We start from the raw sequence: 23952 nt of genomic DNA on the forward strand, positions 1-23952 counted from the left end.
TTAACTGTGAAGTCATAAATGTGTCAGTTTGCGGTATTTATGATTTATTCATTTGTTCGTTATTATCATGTATATTATCATATATTCTACAGAATAGTGTTTAACGTTTGGCAGAGGTCGTATTGATTGATATGATTAGAGTACAATTCCTCCCATAATCTGCAGTAACGGAGTACCAACGCTAGGGGGCAGTAATGCATTTTCTAATACATTTTGACGTCAGCTGATCACTGCAGTACAGCATGCAGCCTGCCCTGTCTGCCATGTAAACATTCACTTTTCATTCATGTACTGTGGAGTTGTTAGCTTACAGGTAAGCGTCAACTAGTAGCATATATATTTAAAGAAAAACTTTGAAAGGAAGCGGAAGGTCTAATTACTTTCATTTTTGACCAACGGTTGACGAGCCTATATTTAACGCTGCAGTAGTTGGCCTACATAGTAGCTTACTATTCCTAGCACAGCAAGTGCTACGCTAGCTAGAACTTAGGTAGCTAGCCCTTAAAGGCGGATACACCAAATAAAGTTAAAAAAATGATCGGTTTATAGTTCACACACCTATCGATAAGAAAAATGCAAAATCCTAAGACATTTAACGAGCATGTCTGAAGTGTGGTATGTGTTCGGGTCACACCAAGTGTTAACACCAAGTAAACACTGAACTAACTGAGTAAACTTTGAATTTATTCGCGCGAACATCAGAACAAGTTTTCCTCCTGACAAAAATAATTTGCAGTGGGCGTTTCTAAGCAGCGTGAAGCGGTTCTCTCTACAGTATTAGAGGCTGTACTTTGAACCGCTGCAGTCTTGGTAATTCACAGATCAACGTCCTGTACATTGTTAAATGGTGTGAAGTCTAAATGCACGTGACTATCAGATGATTGGTAAATACACTGGGAAATAGTGTCACCATCAGGTGCAAGGTTAGCATCACTATTCTGCAGGTTACACTGACCTCTGACCTCCCTATAAAAAGACAATAAGTCAGATCATTTATTTGGTATCAATAGCATATTCATCTTACATTGCAGCCCAGTCCTGCTTGGGAAATTTGATGTTGCTGTTGTCAGCATGGCCTCAGCCTCAAGCTTTGCTCCTCCAAAATTGGCAGACTTCATCCTCACAGAGAGGCTGGGCAGCGGTACCTATGCTACAGTCTATAAAGCCTACAGAAAGGTGAGTTTGTGGAGTCATAGAAACATCACATAAGTCCAAATACAGACATTCAAGTTTCACGTTAAAGGCGTGACTTTCTTGACTGCACTTACCATACTTCAATAACTATGATATTTCAATGAATCTGCCATTACTAAATCTGATTTCTACACCCCCAATTCTGTCTGAGGCTCTGACAGTCCACATTGAATAAATCTGCAGTCACCACTTGTAGGCACTTGTAAGTTCCTGACTGTGATGTTGCAGGGGGACAGTCGAGAGGTGGTGGCAGTGAAGGTGGTTGCAAAGAAGACTTTAAACAAGGCATCTACAGAAAACCTGCTCACAGAGATTGAAATCCTCAAGACTGTGCGCCACCCTCATATAGTCCAGCTCAAAGACTTTCAGGTAAGATCATTTATATCTTTAAGATTTGTTCAACTTATGCAAGGGATGTGTTATGAATTTAAAAAAAAAAAATTTAATGTTAAAAGATCTGATCGTATTTTCACCATGGTGATAATAATGAGCATATGTTCATATAAACTATGTCTTGATTGGTGGCCAATACTAGATCACTAAAGGGCACAGCAGGCAAACGAAACTCTCCTTGTAGAAATGTTTATGAATTTTGTGTTCAGAAAAGGAAACAGTTACATTCTTCCTTTGAATCTCTCTCTGAGTGTCTTCTTTCTTCTGTTTCATTAGTGGGATGCTGAGAATATTTATCTGATTTTGGAGTGGTCTTCTGGTGGAGATCTCTCACGCTTCATCCGCAGTCGCAGGATTTTACCTGAGAGGGTGGCCCGCCGCTTCCTGCAACAGATAGGTGAGTAATTGCCAGACCTGGCAGGCAGTTAGAAATGAATGGAAAGTGTACCTCCAGAGTATGTGATGAGATTTTACGAAATCAGCATTACAATTACATTACAATTTATATTACATTTAATTTGTGTAGCATGTGACTTTTTTTCTTCATTATGTGGGGAATTGTTAAAAAAAAAAAAATAGTAGAAATAATATGAAATAGAAAGTTGGCTGAGATTACGAGTTTGGCAGATTATCTTTCATTTGCAAACAGAAATCTGGGTTTGAAGTTGGATTCACACAGAAGATTACAAAAATATGAAAATGAATCTGATAATTTTTGCTCATTTATTGTAAGTATGAGAAATGAGAATGAGAGAGAATTGTGTATTTGTATGTGTGTCTGTATAAGCAGCCTGTGCCCTACAGTTTCTCCATGAACGAAACATCTCACACCTGGACTTGAAACCTCAGAATATTCTTCTCAGTGGCTCTGCCCTCAAACTAGCAGGTGATCTCACGCACACTGTCACACCTGTTCATAAACTCACACTGATGTGATTGTAATAATGTGAGGAATGTGCCAGAGACCAGAAACATTGAATCACAGTCATAGTAATTGTACTGTTAGGTTTGCAGATCAAGAAAATAAACTTATTTTTTTGAGCAGGTCACATTTGTGCACACTGCATTAAAACATGCAACTTTGTGGAGCTATACAGGATTTAGGCAGGTTTAGGGGGATTGTATCCACTGGGACCTCTCACAGTGAACTTGTTGGTTACATTCTCGTTTGCTCTCAGATTTTGGTTTCGCCCAGTACATGTCACCATGGGATGAGCAGAGTGTCCTGAGAGGCTCTCCTCTTTACATGGCTCCTGAGATGGTGTGCCGACGACAGTATGACTCCAGGGTGGATCTCTGGTCAGTTGGAGTCATTCTCTACGGTGAGTACTTTGAGTTTACCTTTTCATCTCTTGACTGAATCACACGCTACCTCACCTAGTTTACCAGGCTGTTTGCTCCTAGGTGGCTAAGATGTTATTTTATTTGTCATTTTTCTGTATATATAATCTAAGTAGCATTAGAATTACAATTTTTTTCCATGGACAGTATCTAGTGTGACAAAGCATGAATACCCATAAATAATAATTTCCAATGTGCCACTGTTTGTCAACAATAAAAGGATAGTCAGTTGACTTCCCTTACGAGCCTGAAAGAGCACACTTAGTAGGTCACAACCACAATTGCACCATAAATCATAAAATGGCAGCATAGTTTGCTCCCCCTTAAGTGTTATAGTAATTGTGCAATAACAGCGCAATAGCACAACACAGTAATTGTTCTGTGTGAAGTGACAAGTTAAACTGTACAATAGGAGGCGTTACTGTCACTGTCAGTCACGTAAGCCAAATAGAATAGCATGTAATTAGCAAACTGTTTGCTAAGAATATCTCACTAAAGACCGACATCATTCCTGTGGAAATTTTCACCTCTATTAGTTCTACGGAGCTGTTTTTCTAGTGTCAGTCCCTTTTTGTTTTTTTGTATATTTTAATGATGTGCACGTGCACAGGGATGGACATACACATGGGTGGTGCTGGACATTCAATTGTTCTACAGATTGCGGTAACACACCAAAATACAGAATGTAGCAATACCCAAACAAAGACAGAGAAGAAGAAGACCTCTAGCAAGTAAACGTGGATGTAAACAATTATTGAAAATACTTTTAAAAAAATTGACTTCGCAAATGTTTTATGAGAAAGGAAAACCATGTCACATATTTGTTAGACATCGAGGATACAAGTCAATGTAAAAGCTTTTGTTTGTTAACAAGATAACTCCTCAGGGCACCTCTTAATGTAGCTTAAGCCAGATCATTTTTAAATGGAAGCATTTGAAACATGCATACTCCCTTTACCTAAATGGATAATTTTAGAAAAGTCTATTCAACGTTGTTTGTTTGCATGTAGAGGCACTGTTTGGGCGAGCACCATTCGCATCAAGGTCTTATGCTGAATTGGAGGAGAAGATCCGGAGTAACCAACCTATTGAGGTAAGTGTTGAGTGATAAATGAGCTACCCATTAGTGAATGTGCTGGACCGAGATGTCAGCTGTTCTGCCGAATAGTATGAATGAGTCACTGCTTGCACTGGTGCCCTAAAACCATGCTACATTGTGCTACATAGTTTGGTGTACACACATGTTACAGATCACAAATATGGTGTCTAATAAAAATGGTGTAAACCTTTGAAAGACCATAATGAGTTATGTTCTGGGAAAATGACTAGCTATAAGGATGGCACTGTAACTAAAGCCAAAGCATGAACTCAAGTAAACATTTCATTCAGTAACAATAACACTGTACTACTGCAGCATGTTTGTGTTTAACAGTTTTTCTTAAGTAAACATAGATTCAGTCTCTTAAGCTATACACATACATCATCAGATCACCTGGAAATTAAAGCACTTAAACTCAATAAAAACCAAAATACTAGAATTAAAAACATTACATTTCTTATTAAATGTACTTTATGTCCTTATTTTATATGAGATGCTTTTGTTCCCTGTAGATGTAGATGTCGATATGCCCATCCAACAGTGTAATCAAAACAAATTTCCTCAAACTATTGGAGCTTTTTTCACTTTATTTGTGAATCTTCACTGTAAAACCACTAGATGTCACACTTTCACAGTATACCCTTGTCTCACTGAAGGAGGACTGGCAGTGAAGGCACTCCATTGTAAGATGATCCAACATTTAAACAGTCTGCGATACAAATGAAAAAAAATGTCTTAACATATTGGCAAACACAGGTGTAAAAACAGGTCTGTGTAACATACAGTATGTTCAGTTGTTGACTTGTTGAGAAACATAATGCAAATGATTTTAAGTCAACTGCTTTAAGTATATATGTACAGATACCAGATACATGCCATACAATTCTAATTTGATGTTTAAATACATTAAACAATAGTTTCCTATCTCTTGATTTTGAGATGTTAAAATAGACCAATAACTACTAGCTGCCAATTAAAAGTTGTGTTTGCATCTCTGTCGTGATTTGCCTGCTGCACACAAACATTAAGTTCTATCACCATTGTGACCATAAAGGATAATAGTACTTTCAATGATGGAGGGTTTGCAAAACTTGAATTCCTGTGCCAAACATTAGGCTCGAACTTTGGATTGCATTAGCATGTGGTCCATTACCCAGGGATTCACATAGAGAGGTTTAAGGTCATCTTTTGACAGAAGGTAGTGATGTGAGACTAGAAGGTCTTTGGCAACAATCTGCTGTCCTTTTCATTTGGCTTGTCCTGTGGATTGAGTGCAACATAATAAGGTCGTATTTTGTGCATGAGCTCCCTCCCGGGGCCAGGGTGTCCAAAGACTGCAGGGACCTTCTGTTGCGGCTGCTGGAGAGAAATCCAGATGCCCGGATCACCTTCGCAGAGTTCTTCACTCACCCTTTTGTGGATTTGGAGCACATGCCAAGTGCAGAGAGCCTCGTGAAAGCGGTAAGAGAATATGAGGAAAGGGAAGTATGTGCTGGCATGTGTCTATATACTCTAGATGACCATGAATAATGTGTGCGTGATTGACTGAGCACATGTACACATGTGTTAATAGGTTTTTGTGTTCATGCCTACCCCACGTGCCTTCACGTATGACTCTGCATGCATGCATAAGCAATGGAGAGTTGTAGCCGTTTGCATTCAGTGATGCCAGTTCCTATTTTCTCTTCCAGAAAGAGCTTGTCCTGCAGGCCATTCAGAAGGACCAGGAGGGGGAGAGGTCGGCCGCTCTCTCTCTGTACTGCAGTGCCCTGGAGCACTTTGTCCCCGCTATTCACTGTAAGAGCAACAACCACTCTCATATCCTGTCTGTGGCTTAAGCCCTTCAACAATGCCCTGCCTTTGTTCCACCACAGCAAACTGTCAAAGTAAACTCACCAAATGTAAAACCAAAACATCTCTACTTTCCGCCCTCTGCAGATGAGACGGACCGTCAACGTAAAGATGCCCTCAGGCAGAAGGTAGGTCTGAAAACACTCCCCTGTTTCACATATGGATTACTTTCTATTTTCAGTTGGTCCTTTTTTGACACTCCAGTTTCACTTGGAATGAATTCTCCTCTATGAATACCATATGGTGTGGATGGAGAGCATATGGCATGGTTGATGTGATTAAGTTGAGTCAATGTAAGAGGACTTCCTGCAGGTCAGCCAGTATGTGTCCAGAGCCGAGGAGCTGAAAGCGCTGGTGGCCTCAGACAACAGACTGAGCTTTGAGGAGGCCCGGACCTCCAGGGATGTCCTCCGAGGTAACGCACACAGCTCAGTGCAGAGGCAGGGCCAATACATGCAGGCATTAGCATTGTCTGGTCAGATGCTATATGAGAGGACAGCTTGAGAAATTAAATGTAATAATGGTGTTTTAGTACATTTTTCCCCTTTATGATTATTATTCTTGTGAGTACAAACCTCTTCAAAAATGTGCGATTATTGTTATGGAAAATTACATTCAAATGCTGTAAGAAAGCAAAGATGTTTGATCCTTTCTACTTCTTAAATGAATAAAAGGAAAATGTCATTTTCTTTTCCCCTGCTGCAGAGGTCAGAGTCAGCTACAGACTGGCTGCCTTTTGGTCTCTTTGGGTATTTGGTGTTTTGCTCAAGAACACTTGTGCTCAATTACCCCGTTGACCTAAAATTAATATTAAGAAATCTTTAATAATCAAAGTATCTCAAGCCCACATTATTGGAGTCTAAAGATGCTGCTGTGAACATGCGATTTCAAACTATTGTTTATTTTCTAGTAGAATGCATTGATGCTATGTTTAGACAGGTACACAGTTGGACTCTAAGTCGTTTTTTTTCTGTTTCCTTGCTATTTCAGAAATGTCTCGAGACCAACCACGACTGCAGGCCGCTTTGGAGATGGCCTCTACTGCCATTGCTAAGGTTAGCTTAGGGTTACTGCTGGATGATGCTACTGTTTCAGAGATGTACCAAAAGGCAGAGTGAAACAGAAGTGGTATAAAAAAACAAACAAAGTGACAGGGTACAAACCACAAACCTTCCAAACCGCATCTTTTAAGAAGACTGGTGAACCAAAAACTATTTGACTTTGTGCTTGTTGTGCAAACCTTTTTATATGTGTGCCTCTGCTGTTTAGACCAATGTTAACAGACTGGCAGTATCAGTATTAAGTTAAATGAATTATTATTAAGTATCTCTGTGGTCTGATTTAAAACATTGTGTTACCTCATCTTCATTCCCTGACAGGAAGAGAGTGGACTGGATGATCATGTGGCCCTGGATGTGTACCAGCAGTGCTTAGGAGAACTACTGTTGCTGCTAGCAGGTAGATAAACTCTTTCCATAGATGATGGCTTTACACAGTTATCTTTTCCCTCGCTACTCTTGGCTACTGAGCCACTCCACTGTAGTCCAAAATGCAAGTGCCATGCCAAGGAGACCTTGGCTGTAGTTGGTGACAGAGAAAGAAAGTTAAACCATAATATAGTCCCACATCTGATACTTGTGCACATTTGTTATTACAGAAACAGAAGAAGAGATACTTTGAGGAATAGTTATTTTGAAAGAGCGAAGGCATACGGGCACATACGGGCAAGGACAAGGTCATAAATTCAATTAGAGTCCATGGTACAGCCAGAAACTGAGACAGGTCAAGAAATTGCTTAACAAAGAAAATAATACTCAAGGAAAAGGCTGAAGAAGAGCAACAAGAATGTCTCAGAGAGGTACTAAAGATACAGAGATAGATTAAGAGGGACTTAACTGGAAACAGAGAGACTCTGAACCAGACAGAGAGACTGCAGAGAGAGATGGATGGAAATGAATATAAAAAAGACTCAAACTCTCATAGATGGAAAATAACTTAGAGAAAGTGATGTAGAAAGAGCAAAAGACAAACTGACAGAGAGAGAGACAGAGTGAAGCAATTGGCTTAAAGAGAGACAGGGACACTAATGAGACAGACAAACAGACAGAGGAACTACAGAAGAGTCTCCAGCGACTCTCTCTGCGGCCTGGCGTCCATTAGCCCTGGCTCATGAGCTCATCTGGAAGATCGGCCTAATGGAAGAGGTGGGATAGAGTGATCCACATGTGGCTTTGAGCTGGGATGAGACCCGGTGCCAGCGCCCTGTGTGTGGTATGAGAGTCCTGCCATCTGCTTCCCATTCAGTCAGGCTTTGTGTTATTACACACTGGAAACAAATAAAAACTATTATCTTACTAATGGACGAGAGCTCTCATCATCCAGCCCAGTCCAGTCCCAGCTAAGGTTCATCCATTAGGTGCTGATACTTAGGGTAGAGTCAGATTAATCTTCTGCCAGTTGGTTTTATTTTAACTGCAGGTATTCACTAGTTTGCTCTTTTTTCTTGATTAACTCGTTATTCATCTAAAAACCTCTTTTGTGTGGTTTAGCAGCTCTTTATGGTGAATGGCTGACCACACATTCAGTGATAGGGAAAGCTGGGAAAACCATATTACATGAGTCCCTGCACCAGGAGGCTTTCCAAGTTTGTCACCCCAAATTAGAGATAACTGAATCCTTGGCCTGCAGTACCCAGAATTTGTGTAATGTGATTGCAATGGACTACTCTAGATAAATCCATGTTTAAATCATTAATCACCTTGTCTTTGTGTGCAGTTATTATGTAGTGTGTAGCTCAAGAAATAGTGTACAAAGAATAGACCCATCCCAACCAGCCTCTCTCTCTCTCTCTCTCTCTCTCTCTCTCTCTCTCTCTCTCTCTCTCTGGTATCAGGAAGCCTCACTGTGTGGCACATCAGATACCACCAGGGGGGATTGTGGGGAGAAAACATTGCTTCTTTGTTTGGTTAGGAGCTCTTTGTTGTGCAGTTTCCCAAAATGCCTTTGCCATCAGAGAGACCCCTCCCTCTCTCTCTCTCTCTCTCTCTCTCTCTCTCTCTCTCTCTCTTACTCTTTCCTCTTCTGTCAGTCTCCCCTCCAGGATGACTGACTGTGAAAACACTGGCTTACATTAGAACCATTTCCACCCTTGAGCCCCCAGTCTGCACGCTAGCAAAATCCAATCTAGTAGTTGACCTCTCCTTGAACAAACAAGGTGATTAGGTACTGGACTCGCTCCTCCCTTCCTCTCCTCATTCTTCTTTGTCTTATTTTTTTCTCTCTTTCTTTGTGAGCCAGCTGAGCCCCAGGGCCGCAGGAGAGAGCTGCTCCACAGTGAGGTGAGTGGGCCAGGAAGGTCTTCTGGTTGAGTGCTCACGGTAGGAACAACTTATCTGTCACCTCATACAAGCCCTCTGCTGATCAACTAGCTCTGAGAGCACACTAGTAGCTCCATCACATGACCCGTGAGTCTTGCTCCTATGGTCACATGTGCTTGTTTTATATGGTTAAGGCTAAATAATGTAATCTATCATCTATAGTACTGTTTCATACACATAGATCACTGTCCACTTTATAATTGGATTCTTAAAGTGGCTCTAAGTGATGGATCACATGACCACTTATGTGAAAGGAGTCGCATGTTGTGGCAAATCGAGGATTATCACCCAACTCTGTTGTCAGCTCTGCGAAGCTTTAAAGCGTCATTCAGTCAGTTTGTTTTGGTTTTTCTGCAACTTTGCTGTTTTTACTGCTTCAAACAGCAGAGACACAAATTTGGCATCTAACTGGTGAACAAAGTTGAGCTTTTATTAACTAAAGAGCTGTTCATTTATATCAGGAGTTGGTGGAAACCAAAAAAGAGCTAAAAAGATGCCGAATGTTGGACATGATTCAAAATGAATGCTAATGTTGTTCCATTAGATGAGGTTGTCCATATTAGCATAAAAGGTGATAATACTCTACTGTATGTGAGTGTTGTGTTTATTATAAATCGGTTATTGCAGGTTTAAACTCAGTCAACTACAGACTAAACTCTGATCATCACGGTTATTAACAATCATCTTGGTTGAGTTGAAGTTGATATTGAACTTAACAAACACATTGTCCATAACTTCATAATATATGTTACAAAAAGCATTTTGGCTTACATATATACTGTATGTTCCAATCAATGACTTTAATGAATTATAGTAATAATTTTTTTAATATACACAAGCAAAGTTCTCCTTATACCTCTCATTTTGTGAGAAGACTTTTCCTTTGGACCGCATCCTTGCTTTTGGGTACTAACCTGAACATACTTGAATAAACCCTAAATTTTGATGGTCCAGTAAATTTGCTGGCTGTAACTTTCAGGAATCAAATCCTGAATACTAGCATTGATATTCTGCTTTGACAAACAAATGCAAAAAGTCATGCATGCCTGCTATTAAAGCTTCAAGCCCTTTTGTTTTTGTGCAGTTTGTTTAGCCAGCAACTAAGTCTGCAACAGACAACAGTATTTCACCAACAAACCCCAAAAGGGGATGGGGGTTTGAGTGGGCCTCATAGACCTCCCTATTTGAAGTTTTATGGGTGCTTGTCTTAAGTAAATTCAGATGCGGCTGTAATAATCTAACACAGCATTAGGGAGGCGGGGGTGGGAGATTAGATCGAAAGCATGTGTGTATGTGAGAACCCAAAAGAGCCAACACATGCTGCCATGACTGGCCTCCATGTGCGTTCATATCTACTGTAGAGCAAGCTGTAATTCAATATCCTGGCTTCTCATATGTGGACCATAGCTTTGATCTAACCAGTGTATGTTGACATAGTGTCATTATGGCTGAACATATGTGAGGTCCTGTTGTCCTGTGTTTCAGTAGGCCTGTACATACCATGGTGCTCTGCAAGTTATCGATATCTCCCTTGCTCACTCGTGCAGATTTCTTCCACATTTATTGTATATGGTGATTAAAGGAACTGTGATTAAAGTGCTGTGGCTGGATAAGGTCAGAGCTGGATCCTAAAAACCTGTGGTCAGAATGATTATTTACCACAACAGATTGGTGTTTTAAAGGAACATTATGGAAGCCATCAGTTTAGGTCTCCCGTCATTATGACCCTCAGATGTTCCTGCAGTAATACACGAGAGGGCTTGCTTTATACTGTGACATTGTGCTGATACATGTAGGTATGAGGAGCAGCCAAGAACCTTCATCAACACCAGAGAAGTGGTTACCACAGTAAAGAGCACCCTGAAGCATATGACGACAGTAGTTACTGTTTGCACATGTGTACCATATGAAATGTTTTCAAAAAATAACAGAAAGAGCAAAAAGCAGATCAGCAGAGTTCAGATGAGTTTAATCTGATTTGGACGAAGAGTGTCTGTCCATTAGCATCTTAAAGTCATTGTGTTTCCTGCTTCCTGGTAATTTAAAGTTTTTAACAAAAAGAAAAACTAATTTGTACAGATTCATCTTCTGATTTTACAAGAGGCCTTAAAAGTTATCAGCATACATATATATATATGTATGCTGATAATTATTGATAATTACTGATCGGTTATTGCAGGTTTAAGCTCAGTCAACTAGAGACTAAACTCTGATCCTCACAGTTATTAACAATCATCTTGCATACATATACAGTGCTGCTTGAAAGTATGTGAACCTTCCAGACATGGTCACTGTTTTTGTAAAAAACATTAAAAGAACCTTATTTAACAGACATCCAAATCCTAATTTGTAAAGCACACTTTCCAAATACTTGACACACACACAAAAAGAGATATTTTTCCATTATGTAATTCAACAAATGTGGTTTATTTCACAAACACTGAAAATGTAACATGTGCAAAAGTATGTGAACCCTTCCATTAGTAGCTTGTGGCTCCTCCTTTTGCAGCCATTACTTCAACCAAACGTCTTCTGTAACCTCTAACCAGTCTCTCGCATCTGCTCATGGGGATTTTTGCCCACTCCTCCTTGCAGAACTCAGCCAGTTGAGAGAGGTTGGAGGGACATCTGGCATGTACCATCTTCTTCAGGTCTCGCCACAACATTTCAATAGGATTTAGATCTGGACTTTGACTGGGCCAATCCAGAGTACGAATCCTCTTTCTCTGAAGCCATTCCTTTGTAGTTTTGCTGGAATGCTTCGGGTCATTGTCTTGTTGCATAATCCATTTTCGTCCCAGCTTCAACTGTTTGACTGATGGCAGGAGATTCTGGTCAAGAATTTGTTGATATGCCTGAGAATTCATGGTTCCCTGGATAATATGGAGTCGCCCAGTTCCAGAAGCAGAGAAGCAGCCCCAGATCTTCACATTTCCACCACCATGCTTCACTGTAGGGAGGAGGTTCTTTTCTTCATTTGCAGTGTTGGCTTTTCTCCAAACATGGCGGTTTTGATTGTGACCAAATAACTCTACTTTAGATTCATCTGTCCAGAGAATGGACTCCCAGAAGGCCTCTGGTTTGTCTAAGTGCTCTTTGGCAAAGTTGAAACGGGCAGCTTTGTTCTTTTTTGAGAGCAGAGGCTTCCTTCTAGCAACCCTCCCATGAATGCCATGGCTATTCAATTTTCGTCTGATCGTAGACGCATGCACATTTGTCCCGGATGCTACCAGAGAAGTCTGCAACTCTGTAGAGGTGATGTGTGGGTTGGCCTTTACCTGATTTATTATTTTTCTGGTGGCTCTGGGTGATAGTTTTGATGGGCGCCCACTTCTAGGCAGAGTTGCTGTCATGTTGAAGGCCCTCCATTTGTAAATTATTTGTTTTACAGTCAATGGATTGAGCTGGAATCTTTTGGAGATGGTCTTATATCCCTCCGCAGACTGATGGGCTTTCACTACCCTCTTCTTCATGTCCTCGGATATCTCCTTTCCTCTTGGCATTGTTGATGTGTATGGGACCAAGTTGGTTTGGTTGGTTTCCTCTCTCTTTTAATTAGTGCAGGCCAATCCCTTTCCCAAGGATGTCTCATTTCATTGGTCTACTGAAATGATTAATTAAGCACTCAAATGTATTTCACCTGAGTCTGTTACCTGCTTGACTTAACCAATGCAGCTGGGGATTCACTTACTTTTGCACATGCACTAATTCCATGTTTCATGTAGTTTTTGGGCTACTTAAACAAGTTCCACTAAAAAAGTACAAGCAATTGATGAAACATATATCTGACATTTCATACATAAAAACTGGTGATGATAAAATAAGAAAATCATGGTAAACAACAGAAACATCTGAACTGCTCAAGGGGTTCACATACTTTCAAGCAGCACTGTATATATATGTATGCTGATAACTTTTAAGGCCTCTTGTAAAAAAAAAAAATATATATATATATATATATATACACCAATCAGCCACAAAACAGCCTGAAACAGGCAGTCTGTCCCCCCACAGAGCCCTAATCTCAAAGTCATTGAGTCAGTCAATTGCAATCTACAGAGATATTTCACAAACTAAAACCAACTGAAATACCTGAAGATGTCAGATGCCTCGTGGTGGCACTAGAGGAAAGGTCAGGGGATCACCAACGTTGGTTGGATTCTAGGCTTGGACCGAATATTGTGATATCTCCCGCCATATGCAATACCTTTCATAATATTGAAATTTGGAGTTTTGCACAGTCTGCCCAGCTGCCTAGTCCGACCCTCATTTCATTGCAAGCCATGCTGCAAGAACATTGGTGGAAAACATATTTCTCTAATTAGAGCTCCAGCAAACACTTGTGTTGAAAGCATAAATTTAAGTGTAATGAAATTTATTGGAATTGTATGTCCTCTCACCAGATTAAAAGCCTTATGACCAGAGCTGAATACCTCAAAAAGCATATCATGGTAAGCATGTGTTCCTCATCAGTATTCAACAGTATTTCACTGAAGGATTAGGTATACATCTTCAGACTGTGTGAGTTCATTTGTATCTGACAACACAGAATATATTTAATTTTTTAAAAAAAACAGAGAAATTGAGGTTTCTTTTTCTTTCTCTTTCATAAAGTTGTTTGTTAGTTTTAGGTGATTACTTGCATATGTTTTCAAATTTTTCAAATTTTTCAATTTTTCAGATGCAGGAGACTCAGAGAGATGTCTCTCTGGATCGAGAACCTCTTGCAGACTCTGTCAGAAGCTGTGAGTTTCCCTGCTGTGTTGTGTAAACTATTCCTCTGGCCTTGAGAGTGTGTTTTTGGGAACCTTGCACTGATAAGTGACTCTATGGAGGTTTGGTACGAGAAGGTGGTGGGGGATTAAATGAGGAATGGCTGTCTAAAGTTGTAATGAAACGTCCTTTCGGTGGTGATTTTTCCACTAGTAAAATATGAGCCATTCTCTTGCTGTGCTGGCCGCCCCGCAGCACTGTCTGGCTCTTTGATTTCATTTCAGTGCAGCCCTGGGCCGCTCTGTCCTCTGCCCTCTTGTAAAGCCAACCTTGTGAAAGTGAGACTAGCAAAAAGTACCCTCCTAACACACAAACAGCAGAAACAACAACAGCACATGCATACACTTCATTCCTTTCTCCTCCTTCCTACTAGTTAACTATATTAAAAGCATTGTATTATTAATATGAGTTACATTTTAATATACTTCAACTTCCCTAGCTGTAACTTATATATTCATACCCTTATTCCCAGTATTTTCTGGGCTCAGCTTCTAGATGGATAGTGGATACCTAAAGCCGAGACAATATCCTGTTCTTAGTAAGACATTCCTGGGGAATTATGAATAAAAAAATGGGAAGGGGGGGGGGCACCAATGACTCCAGAGGCCACTCAAGTTTCATGAAGAACGTGGCTTCTTATTCTGCTGCTGTTATTTTAATAAAACCACGGCACAGTCAGCCGTACTAGCTGGCGCTGATCCAACAGCAGCTGTACTACAGAGGGTCGCAGCAACGCCCAAGTCTGTCTGCTGACCTTAGACTACACCAAAACAAGCAGCAAAGTTACACTGAGAGCTATCACACTGTAACCCTCAGACAAACATCTCAGACGTTAAGCTGCAGACAGTGTTTCAGTGGCCCAGTTAAAATGTCCCCGAAGCACTTAACCCTCCCTGAGTTAAATTGACATCATATGGTACATGGCGGTACTCTGTATGGCAGCAGCTGCACTGGCTCTGATTAGCAAAGTTAAATTAGTCTATGACCACAAGACATCACCTGCATGATCAGTTTAAAGGCCTGAAAGGGCGAGCACGCAAAATACTTGACAGAGGTATTTCCATGTTCAGTTTATGTAGCAACAAATGGAAAATGAAGGTGTTCTCCTCCTCCAGGGACAGTATTTATACTAGTATAGTATATAGCTCATTAAAAATGTAAAGGATTATGTTAAGATTTCATTCAAGTTGCATTATTTCATTAATTGACAATGAACAAGAAAAGCACACCACACATTACATACACTGCTTAGTAGGATACCAAGTAAATACATGTTTTTATTATGAACAAAGGTTACATTAATACAGGGTGTCCATTGAAAATGTGCTTTATAGAGGTATATTTTTTTCATTATCTTTTAATTGTTTTTAAAGGATAAGATAGATAATAGATAATCTGAATATACCTAGCTGTCCTCATCTTAAAGTTGTAAGTACTGTTATCAGTGTTATCTAATAATAGTCACAATAAAGCTAGAATTTATGATACATGTTTGCTGTTTAATAACATTGAGATTTTGAGGGTTTGACTATTTGAAATGAATTGGACGTAAAATTTGTCCAAAAAAGGACTATAAAATATTATTCTGTGTAATCGTGAAAAGACAACAGACAGACAGACACATCAGTGAAGGACTGATCCCATGGAGTTGCATTTGCTTTATTATTTAAAGTATAATACGGAATTTAAAATGGGAAATGTGTTATAATCTTGAAAAGGTGAACCCTAACACAAATCAATAAATTCTGTCTCCTCAGCCTGCTGTTTGCAGTGAGTTTGGCGTAGACCATGGGAACCAGCTGGGACGCTTTACAGAGTAGCAGACGGCCTGTCAGTGGTCAGGTTGGACACAGAGCTCTCACCCGACCACGGCTCTTTTGGGGCCAAATCAAACCTGCATCACACCTCACCCCAACCAAGTCAGTGCGCTGTCTGGGTGGGATATTACACTTGCCAGCCAAATGTGGTCCATGTTTTGGTTGTTGGCTCAAAAGTTTTTTCTACCAGATGATTTGGCATGTAGAAAACTTGTGTTTATTCTATCAGAGGAACAAAATGTTTGGCTGGTAAAATACTGAAAATCACTGTTGAATTCTGGATTTGCACACTGGTGAATGTGAAAGTTAGTTCCCTGCTCTTTACACTGTGTTGGTGCACTGCTTAGCCTCAAATCCCTCCTCCTGACACACCATTGATATGTTAATGCTGGACAGCTTGTATGACAATACCACACTGTCATGGTAAACGAGTTAAACTGAGACTGTTGGATTTTTTTTTCAGGGCAGGACATTCAGAAGTGTTTGCAGCACACCTAAAAACTGTGAAAACCTGAGAGTACAGTCAAATGTGGGCTGTGATGTTAAGCATCACAACAATTTTGAACTGCAGTATTAGGTATATTATATCAAGGCCTCTGCAAACATGCACATACTCCCTCACCCCCCTCTTCCCCACTGCCTTTACTGTGGCTCAACCACAGGCTCACCATGCTCTCTCCGCTGATGGAGCCCTCTCCACCACTATGAGGGGAAAACTGGAGAGGTGCGGCCTCTGCCTTATTTACACTAGACTTGCATTTTCTTAGGTTTGGCAATGGACGAGTATTTGAGGGATACAGTGAGTTGTGGTGCTCAAGCAAAGTCTTATAACTAGGCCTCTGTGAAACGGTAGAAAGCTTAGAAGTCGTAGCAGGCTGATAATCCACGCTGTTGTAGGTCGTCATGGACTGTTTTGATTTCAGACAGGTAGAGTGCTTGAGTACTCCAAAAGGAAGCTTTACTTTGTGAATATGATTTTTCAGGCAACTGAAGAAAATACCTGAAACAGGAGTCGAATGAGGAAAAGTATAAATATGTCTCCTGGCAGGACTTCCACATTGCTGTGTTGTTTTATTTTTTATTTGAATGTTTATACAGCTGTGATTTTACTATGTATTTATTAAATGAGAAATTCAGTGGAAAAATAAAACGGTAATCTCTTAAGTCGCTGTAGTCTGAAACTTCTTTAGATGTTTTGTCAACAGCGCAAGGCAAACGCTCGACTTTCAGAACCTAAGGAAAGATTTATATGCCGTCGTGGGAGCATTGCTGCTGTTCCCTCGCCATCGTCATCATCTGGAAGGCCGCTCGGTAGAAACAGCTGGCTCGGGTCCACAAGGGGAGGATAGAGGAAGGCAGGCAGGGGAAAGTAAGGACATTTTATAATTATATGATTCATATGGTCTGGGAAACTATGGAAACTGAATCTGAAAATTTCCAGATCTACAAAACTATGGGAATTACACAAAGAATTCATTACAAGTATATTATCTTTTTTCCCTTCATTCCCCGTAGCTCTTCTGCCATGCATGATAGATCGAGCTCTTTTCACAGCACAATGGCAGCTGCACCTCTTTCTACTGATTGCTCATAATTACCCAGTACTGTTGCACTCATTGTAAGAAGAGAAATGTAACCTGGAGTGATTATTTTGCTTCTACAAAAACTGTCAAAAAAAAGAACCATTTGAGAGGCAGAGCAGGATGAGCACTGGATTAGCTCCAGCAAAATTAGAAAAAGGATAAAATATGATCAACCAATCTTATTTAAAGGGGCTCTCTGATTTTACACACACTGTTTTGTAATGATGGTTCATTCTGCGCAACCAGGAGGGTTTTTTGTAGCTCTGGAGGAGCTTTGTCAAGTCTGAGAAAGTAACCCTCATGATGTCATTATGATATCATCAGGGTTATCTTGGCTTAGAGATGAGTCTGTGTTACAAACTGAGAATATGGAGTTTGAAAGATTGTAAAGACACCGGCCAGTTGCATTGTGGCGAATGTATCATCCTCTGTTTGTGGAGCTTGACCCATACTGGGACAAAAAGCCTGGATATCTCTGCCTCTGTTGTTTTTAGTGTTGATCATCCTTTTTAAATCTGTTTCCTCTGAGCTTTATGGAAGCGCAATAATAACTCTGCACACCTCCTTTAAAATACTGACTCAAAAGATGCTAAAAATCCTGTGAAAATCATCAGCAAAACACCAAAGTTCTCCTAAAAGCAGTGAGATACAGAGTGCGGCTGTAGTTGCCTTAGGTTTAACAAGTGGTTTTTAAATCCGACCAGGAGTCAGAGTAATGTTTGTTTTCTGCCCCACCATCTGGTTAATCACATTCACCTGGCATGCCAGGTGTAAATCACTCCCAGACTTTATGGTTAGAACAGAGAGCAGCATGGCCCCAAGTGCTGGAACAACAGGATGGAGAACCACTGGGTGCTGCATGTGTGGCTGTGTATGAGCATGTTGCTGCCAGGAAAAGTTTGGATGCAATTTTGACCCTGGTGCTTGCTTTGTTGCTTGTTTCTGGGAGTACTGCCAATTTATATTACCCCCCAAAAAGTGCACAGAATATCATTATAGCAATGCAACGCGGAAAAGGGAGGTCCTGAGATGGAAAGACAACCCCCGGACTCCCTCCGAACCACAACCTACAGCATTGTGGCTTTAATCAGCCTCCATTTTGCTTCAGATCCAGCAACACGTTCTGGCCCCCGGCTCTCTCTATCTTCCTCTCTTGATTCTGTTAATGGGACAGCGGTCGAGTTAAATTGGCATCAACGTCACCCGTAAAGAGGGGTCTCTGTGCTCGAGACCTGAAGGATCTGTCTGCCCTTGACTCCAGCAACCCCTGCCCTGAAAACAGAGAGCAGGTCAGCCATTCACTGTGGCTCGATGGCTATCATGAATGGAACATTGTACCTTTGAGAGACAAGAGCCTCCTAAATCCTCAGGTCACTCCCACTTTGGAGCAGTGAAGAGAGAGTGGGGGTCGGGGAGGGGAGGGGAGGGGAGGGGGGGGGGGTTGTTTCAGAGAAATGTTGAATAAAGATAATTTAGAAAATGGGCCCCAGCACAGTGCTGCCTCTGTATCCCCCTGTTCCCTCCACACACTCAACTCCCCAAGGCTGCTCTGCTCATGTTTGTTTTGATTTTGCTCCCAGAATCGGGATGAGGAGGTGGGGGTGGGGGGTGTGGGGGGATTGAAGGGAGCAGAGTGGTTGTATTGGAGGGCTTTAAGATGCATGGCAATGGTTAAGACAGATTGGATCAAAGACAATCTAGCTAAACTAGAGGGAGTCGGGCTAAACTGTAGCTGTGGGCCACTTTGTTTTTCTATCTCCAAGTTTTTATGACACAATAGATGGTTGGAAGTGTCTGAGGATTCCTGTGGTTAACGAAAAATCAGGAGAAGCTGTGCAGACGTTCACTCCACACTTGGAGATGTTGCCACCTGTTAACTCAAGTAACAGACTTCTAATTACTCATGTGAAGCGAGGCTGGGGGCACACAGACAAATGTGCGTCACAGAAACGTCTTTTATCAAAAAATAATGGCCATATTTTTTGTTAATTTTCTACTCTTGCCACTGCACTTTTATACCATTTGGATTTGAGTTGTTACATTTGTAAAACACTTGTGCACCTGACACCTAGCAGCAATGTTAAATGACTCTTTTACAATTTGTTAATGACTTGTGAAGTCAAAGTAAGTGCGGAACAAGCACCAAATGCCTTTTGGTCATTAGCAAAGTCTGTCAATACACTGGAGGCAAATTTGAGTGTCTACAGTAAACTGACACCAGCTCAGTTGGATGAATGTACATGTTTCCATGACTGCCTACATGCCCTCCTACTCTAAAAACTGTGTTGGTGGTTTAATTACAAGTTGAGCCTAAAATGAAAGAAGAATCCTGATTTGCTGTTTTTGCTCCAATGAGGATGTATTGGGCAACGACTAGACACTTAAAATTCCTCACCAGGTTTCAGTTACACTGACCTAATCCCTTAAATATTAGCGAGTGAAACACAGCAACATGCGGTGCTCACTGTGGAGTCACTGAGCTCACTTGACATTTTCAAATAACAACCTCTGTTTTTTTGGATTTCAGTTACTATAGCAGCCTAAAACTGGTGTCATCAAAATATTCCGTGGTGTAAACTTGATGTGACAAAATATCACTGCGTTCAGATGAAAGCCAGTAAATTAAAAAAAAAAAAAAAAAATCTTGTTTTAAATTAATAACTATGTGCGCTACATACTTCCCACACACCACTGAAGCATAAACCTCTTTCAGCAAATCATAGGGTCACTAGGTTTCCTGAACCAAAGACTTTGAGTTCATGTACAATTTACAAAAGTCAAGCTTCATCAGTCGTTAGAAGCTTTTTGAGTCATGTTCTTGGTCACATTTCTTACTTGCTTGATGTCTCTGTGCTCAAATCACACCATTACACAATTTTAGCTCATAAACATTTTATTATAAAACTCACCCTCCCACATGCTCTGAGGTGTTCACTGCCATGTTTCCATAAAATGAGATGAAAAACTGGAAAATCTAAATGATGTCAGGCTTTGTGGACAAAATCTGAGCTACATTTGTGTGTTTATTTTGTATTAAATGCAACTTGCTGTGACAGTGGCCACACACTGGCTTATTTTACTGCATATAACTGTAAAATATATACACATTCTTCATATTCTAGCTTCATAATTTAACATTTATCTACACTGTTCAAAACTTCATACCAAAACAAAAAAAGATTAGTTTTGACACTATTTCAAGTGGCGGAGACACAAATGGACAGCTTCATTTTACAAGTGATCAATACAAACAAAAACTTTTTTTTTTTTACTTTCCCTTTTTGCTAAACAGCTTAACGTGGCTGCTGGTTCGACTTCCTGGACCTACAGTACAAACAGGTAACATCAGCTCTGTACGCTGCTTAGTCGCCATATAGCGCATCTTATTATGTAAATGTTTCCAACAACAAAAACACACAAAATAAAAGCCCTCAAAGAAGACACTTATGAGGAATTTGTGAACTGAACTAAATCTCATTGTAATTAGTTTGACCTTTATGTGTATTTGTGCAAGTTCATTTAAAAAGCACTTAGTGACAACCCTGCATGTTAAAACGTGGCCTAAGAAAACTCTGCTTTAGTTAGCAACACTCTCAAACTCCTCACAAGTGCTGTGTGACCAAAATAATTAACATGCATTCAACCTGTGCTTGACCATTCATGTCAGACTATTTCTGAGTGAATATGTTGTTGTCACTGTTGTGACACTGCTACAGTCACTTAATAATAATCCTTCATACCCATGAAATGAACTTTCTTTGTTCAGTGAGTTTATAAAAACTAATTTACGTTCTAATCACGCGGTTTGTTTAAAGTTTCCTGCATAACAAAACCAAGCGGTGTCAGACCTCCTGTCACGAGCAGAGCTGCGGACAAACTGCAGGTATGATATGTTGACCCTCCTCACACCAGCAGCAGACAGGTTTTCCTCGGTTGTTGCTTCAGTGTGAAAGCAGTAATAAAGATGGGGGTCTTTTAAAGGCGTGAAAGGGGGCAGGCAGTAGAGAGGAGGAAGGAGGGGTGGGGGGCGGCGGGGTCTCAGGAAAAGTTCAATAAAACAATCTCAACCGGGGGAGGGGCCCCAGACAGAGTGCTAGAGAGGCGCTTCAGTTAATTTAAGTACTTGATCCCACACCCTTGCCTGTCCTCTGACTGTTCCCACAAATATTTGAAGTGTGGTTTCTGCAACAATGCAGTGGCCCCTGAAATGGAGAGCAGAGCAAACAGAGACTGTATGGGTCCAATGTTTGTCTAAGGTCTTAATAAAGCCACACTCCAAGTACCATTCAAACCAAACCAAAGAAACAGGAGCTTTTTTTTTTTTTTAAAGGCACACAAAATGGCAATGCCCTGCAAAAAAGTCTGGTTTTGGTTCATTTCCTCTCACCGTCACCTTGAAAATATTTTTGCCATTTTTCTCAACAGGCTTTCCTCTACTCAGCAAAAAAGTGAGCAGTTCACTCAGAGCACTGCAAGGCCATCTACGGGAGGATTTGAATTACAAATCAAAAAGAGCAGTTTTCCTGAGTCAGAATAACTATGCAAATTGTACAGTTGTGGAAAGCCTACACAAATCACTACTGTGCTCTCTGTCTCCATGCAACTAATGGTAAGGCACGGAGTCCTGTGGGTGAAAAATAACTTTCCTCATCCAGCAGACCTGGGTTCAAGTTCTGTGCCAGCAACACAAGGCTGTGCTGAAGTGTCTTAGAGTAAGTCAAGAGTGACCTTACACTCTTGAACAGTCATTTCCCCCCCACACACGCTCATTTATAAAGCCAACAAATGTTTCAAGTACCGATCCTCTCAGTATAATATCCGTGCTAGAGACAGAAACAGGAGGGTCATGCAGCTGGACGACCTCTGGGAAGCAGAGGAATGGTCAGGATACACCTCCTCTCTGTCACCTTTAGGGTCATAGTCCTCATCCTCATACATGTCCTCCACATCAGGCTGGTCTGAAATAACATTGTGGTCTCCTATGGCGCAAAGTTTGCTCATGTTCTCCTTGACCACTTCACAGAAAGGCCTCTCTACCCCATCGCAAACACAGCGGTTGAGCAGCATGCCATTTGGAATGAACAGCATCTGCTGAATGGTGGCTTTACACTTTGAGGAGCACTTCCTGCCATTGAACAACTGCCCGCAGTACGACAAGTAGGCCGTGAGGGAGGTGTGGCAGTTGCTGTCCTCCTCGCAGCGCTGCCGGGCCTCCATGCACCCTATCCCCCCGGCGTCGCTCGGGTATCTGCGGGGGAGGCACGGCTCTATGGCTTGTTTGGCGCTGAGGCACTCCAGGTCCTGGGCGCAGTCGCAGGTCTCCAGGTCCGGCCCGCTGCGGGTGTGATTGAGCCTGATCAGCGCGTTGATGCAGTGGCTCGGACACTGCCTCCTCGTCCCTCGGATGTTCCCCTCACAGGCCGCTAAGTACTGACTGTACGCGAGATCACACTCAGGTTCGTCGTGGCACCGAAGGAGCGCCTGCCAGCAGATTAGCTGGGCATCTATGGCCACCAGCACCCATGGGAGAAGTGCCAGGGCGCTGCACCAACATTTCATGCTTGGATGGAGTTCTAGTTCGGTGACGTGCACTTTCTCCACCAGCACATTAGGATATGGACAATTCACACACGGAATCTCACAGACTGAAGTTCACATAAGTATTCCATACATGTTTTTCTGTAACCAAACATTTTGTCACCAGCGCAGTCGAAAAAAAAAAAATATATATATAGGCTACACTTGATCACTTAGAAAATTATCCACAAACTCGCACGTTGGTTGAGTTTGCCTCCTCCTGCACAGCTTTAAACAGTGGAAGTCAGGATCTGACTCAGGGAAATCACCACGCGTGGCTGCAAAAAAAAAAAAAAAGGGGAAACAGCGCAGCGGCAACAGTCATCCCGAGAAGCACGTCCGTCTAAAAGTGAGGAATCCTACTCCAAACTGCAGTCTGCGTCTGCTCCATGCCTCCGGTGCAGATACGAGGTGGTGGACAGTGCGCCGCGCCGCAGGGCTTATCCAAAGTTAACGCGCAGTCTAACCACAGTGTTTGTCCACAACTCAGTTTGCACACTTGAACTCATCTTTCTTGCCATTGTTAGTTTCGACTCGTCTTCCACCAGCTCTACCACTTTTTAAAATCCATCCACGCATTCCTATGGTTTTTTTTTTTTCACTCAGAAGAGGTTTCTATCTGTCGCATTTCGTACCGCTATGTGCGTCTTTGTCCCCCTTCTTGCTGTTACGCTTCACGGTCCGCCGAGCATTTCCCCACAACACCCCTCCTCCTGTCGAAAAAAAAAAAGAAAGAAAAGTTTTCCTTCCCCCCTCTCCCTCTCCCTCTCTCTCTCTCTCATTTACAATCCTGGCCACCGATTGGTCGTCATTGAGGAGTCAGCCGTGGGACCCATCTCCAGGCCTACAGCGGCACAAATCCTCTCGGTATATGAAGAGATAGGCTGGATGAAAATGTTTATAATTTTCCTTGCATGAAACCCAGGATCTGTGTGGTCCCCCCTCTT

The 23952-nt window shown here is 41.4% G+C and overlaps 2 protein-coding genes across 2 annotated transcripts; one reads left to right on the forward strand and one right to left on the reverse strand.

Annotated features, from left to right (window-relative positions):
- The first annotated feature begins 246 nt into the window (after positions 1–246).
- On the forward strand, positions 247–16970 carry ulk3 (unc-51 like kinase 3). The gene is made up of 17 exons (XM_022742358.1): positions 247–313; positions 1032–1176; positions 1423–1563; positions 1864–1984; positions 2378–2473; positions 2766–2909; positions 3939–4021; positions 5333–5488; positions 5719–5824; positions 5966–6006; positions 6191–6293; positions 6869–6933; positions 7258–7336; positions 9176–9216; positions 13659–13706; positions 13937–14000; positions 15786–16970. Exons 2-17 carry the CDS (start codon positions 1072–1074, stop codon positions 15800–15802), a joined length of 1410 nt encoding a protein of 469 aa, XP_022598079.1. The 5' UTR covers positions 247–313; positions 1032–1071; the 3' UTR covers positions 15803–16970.
- Positions 16971–20638: 3668 nt separating this feature from the next.
- On the reverse strand, positions 20639–23141 carry LOC111220721 (growth arrest-specific protein 1-like). Its single transcript, XM_022743925.1, has one exon. The coding sequence runs from the start codon at positions 22985–22987 to the stop codon at positions 22235–22237; it is 753 nt and encodes a 250-aa protein (XP_022599646.1). The 5' UTR covers positions 22988–23141; the 3' UTR covers positions 20639–22234.
- Between the last annotated feature and the right edge of the window lie 811 nt (positions 23142–23952).

Source organism: Seriola dumerili, unplaced genomic scaffold (genome assembly GCF_002260705.1).
Source record: "Seriola dumerili isolate Sdu_G_001 unplaced genomic scaffold, Sdu_1.0 BDQW01000003.1, whole genome shotgun sequence".
Classification (NCBI taxonomy): Eukaryota; Metazoa; Chordata; class Actinopteri; order Carangiformes; family Carangidae; genus Seriola; species Seriola dumerili.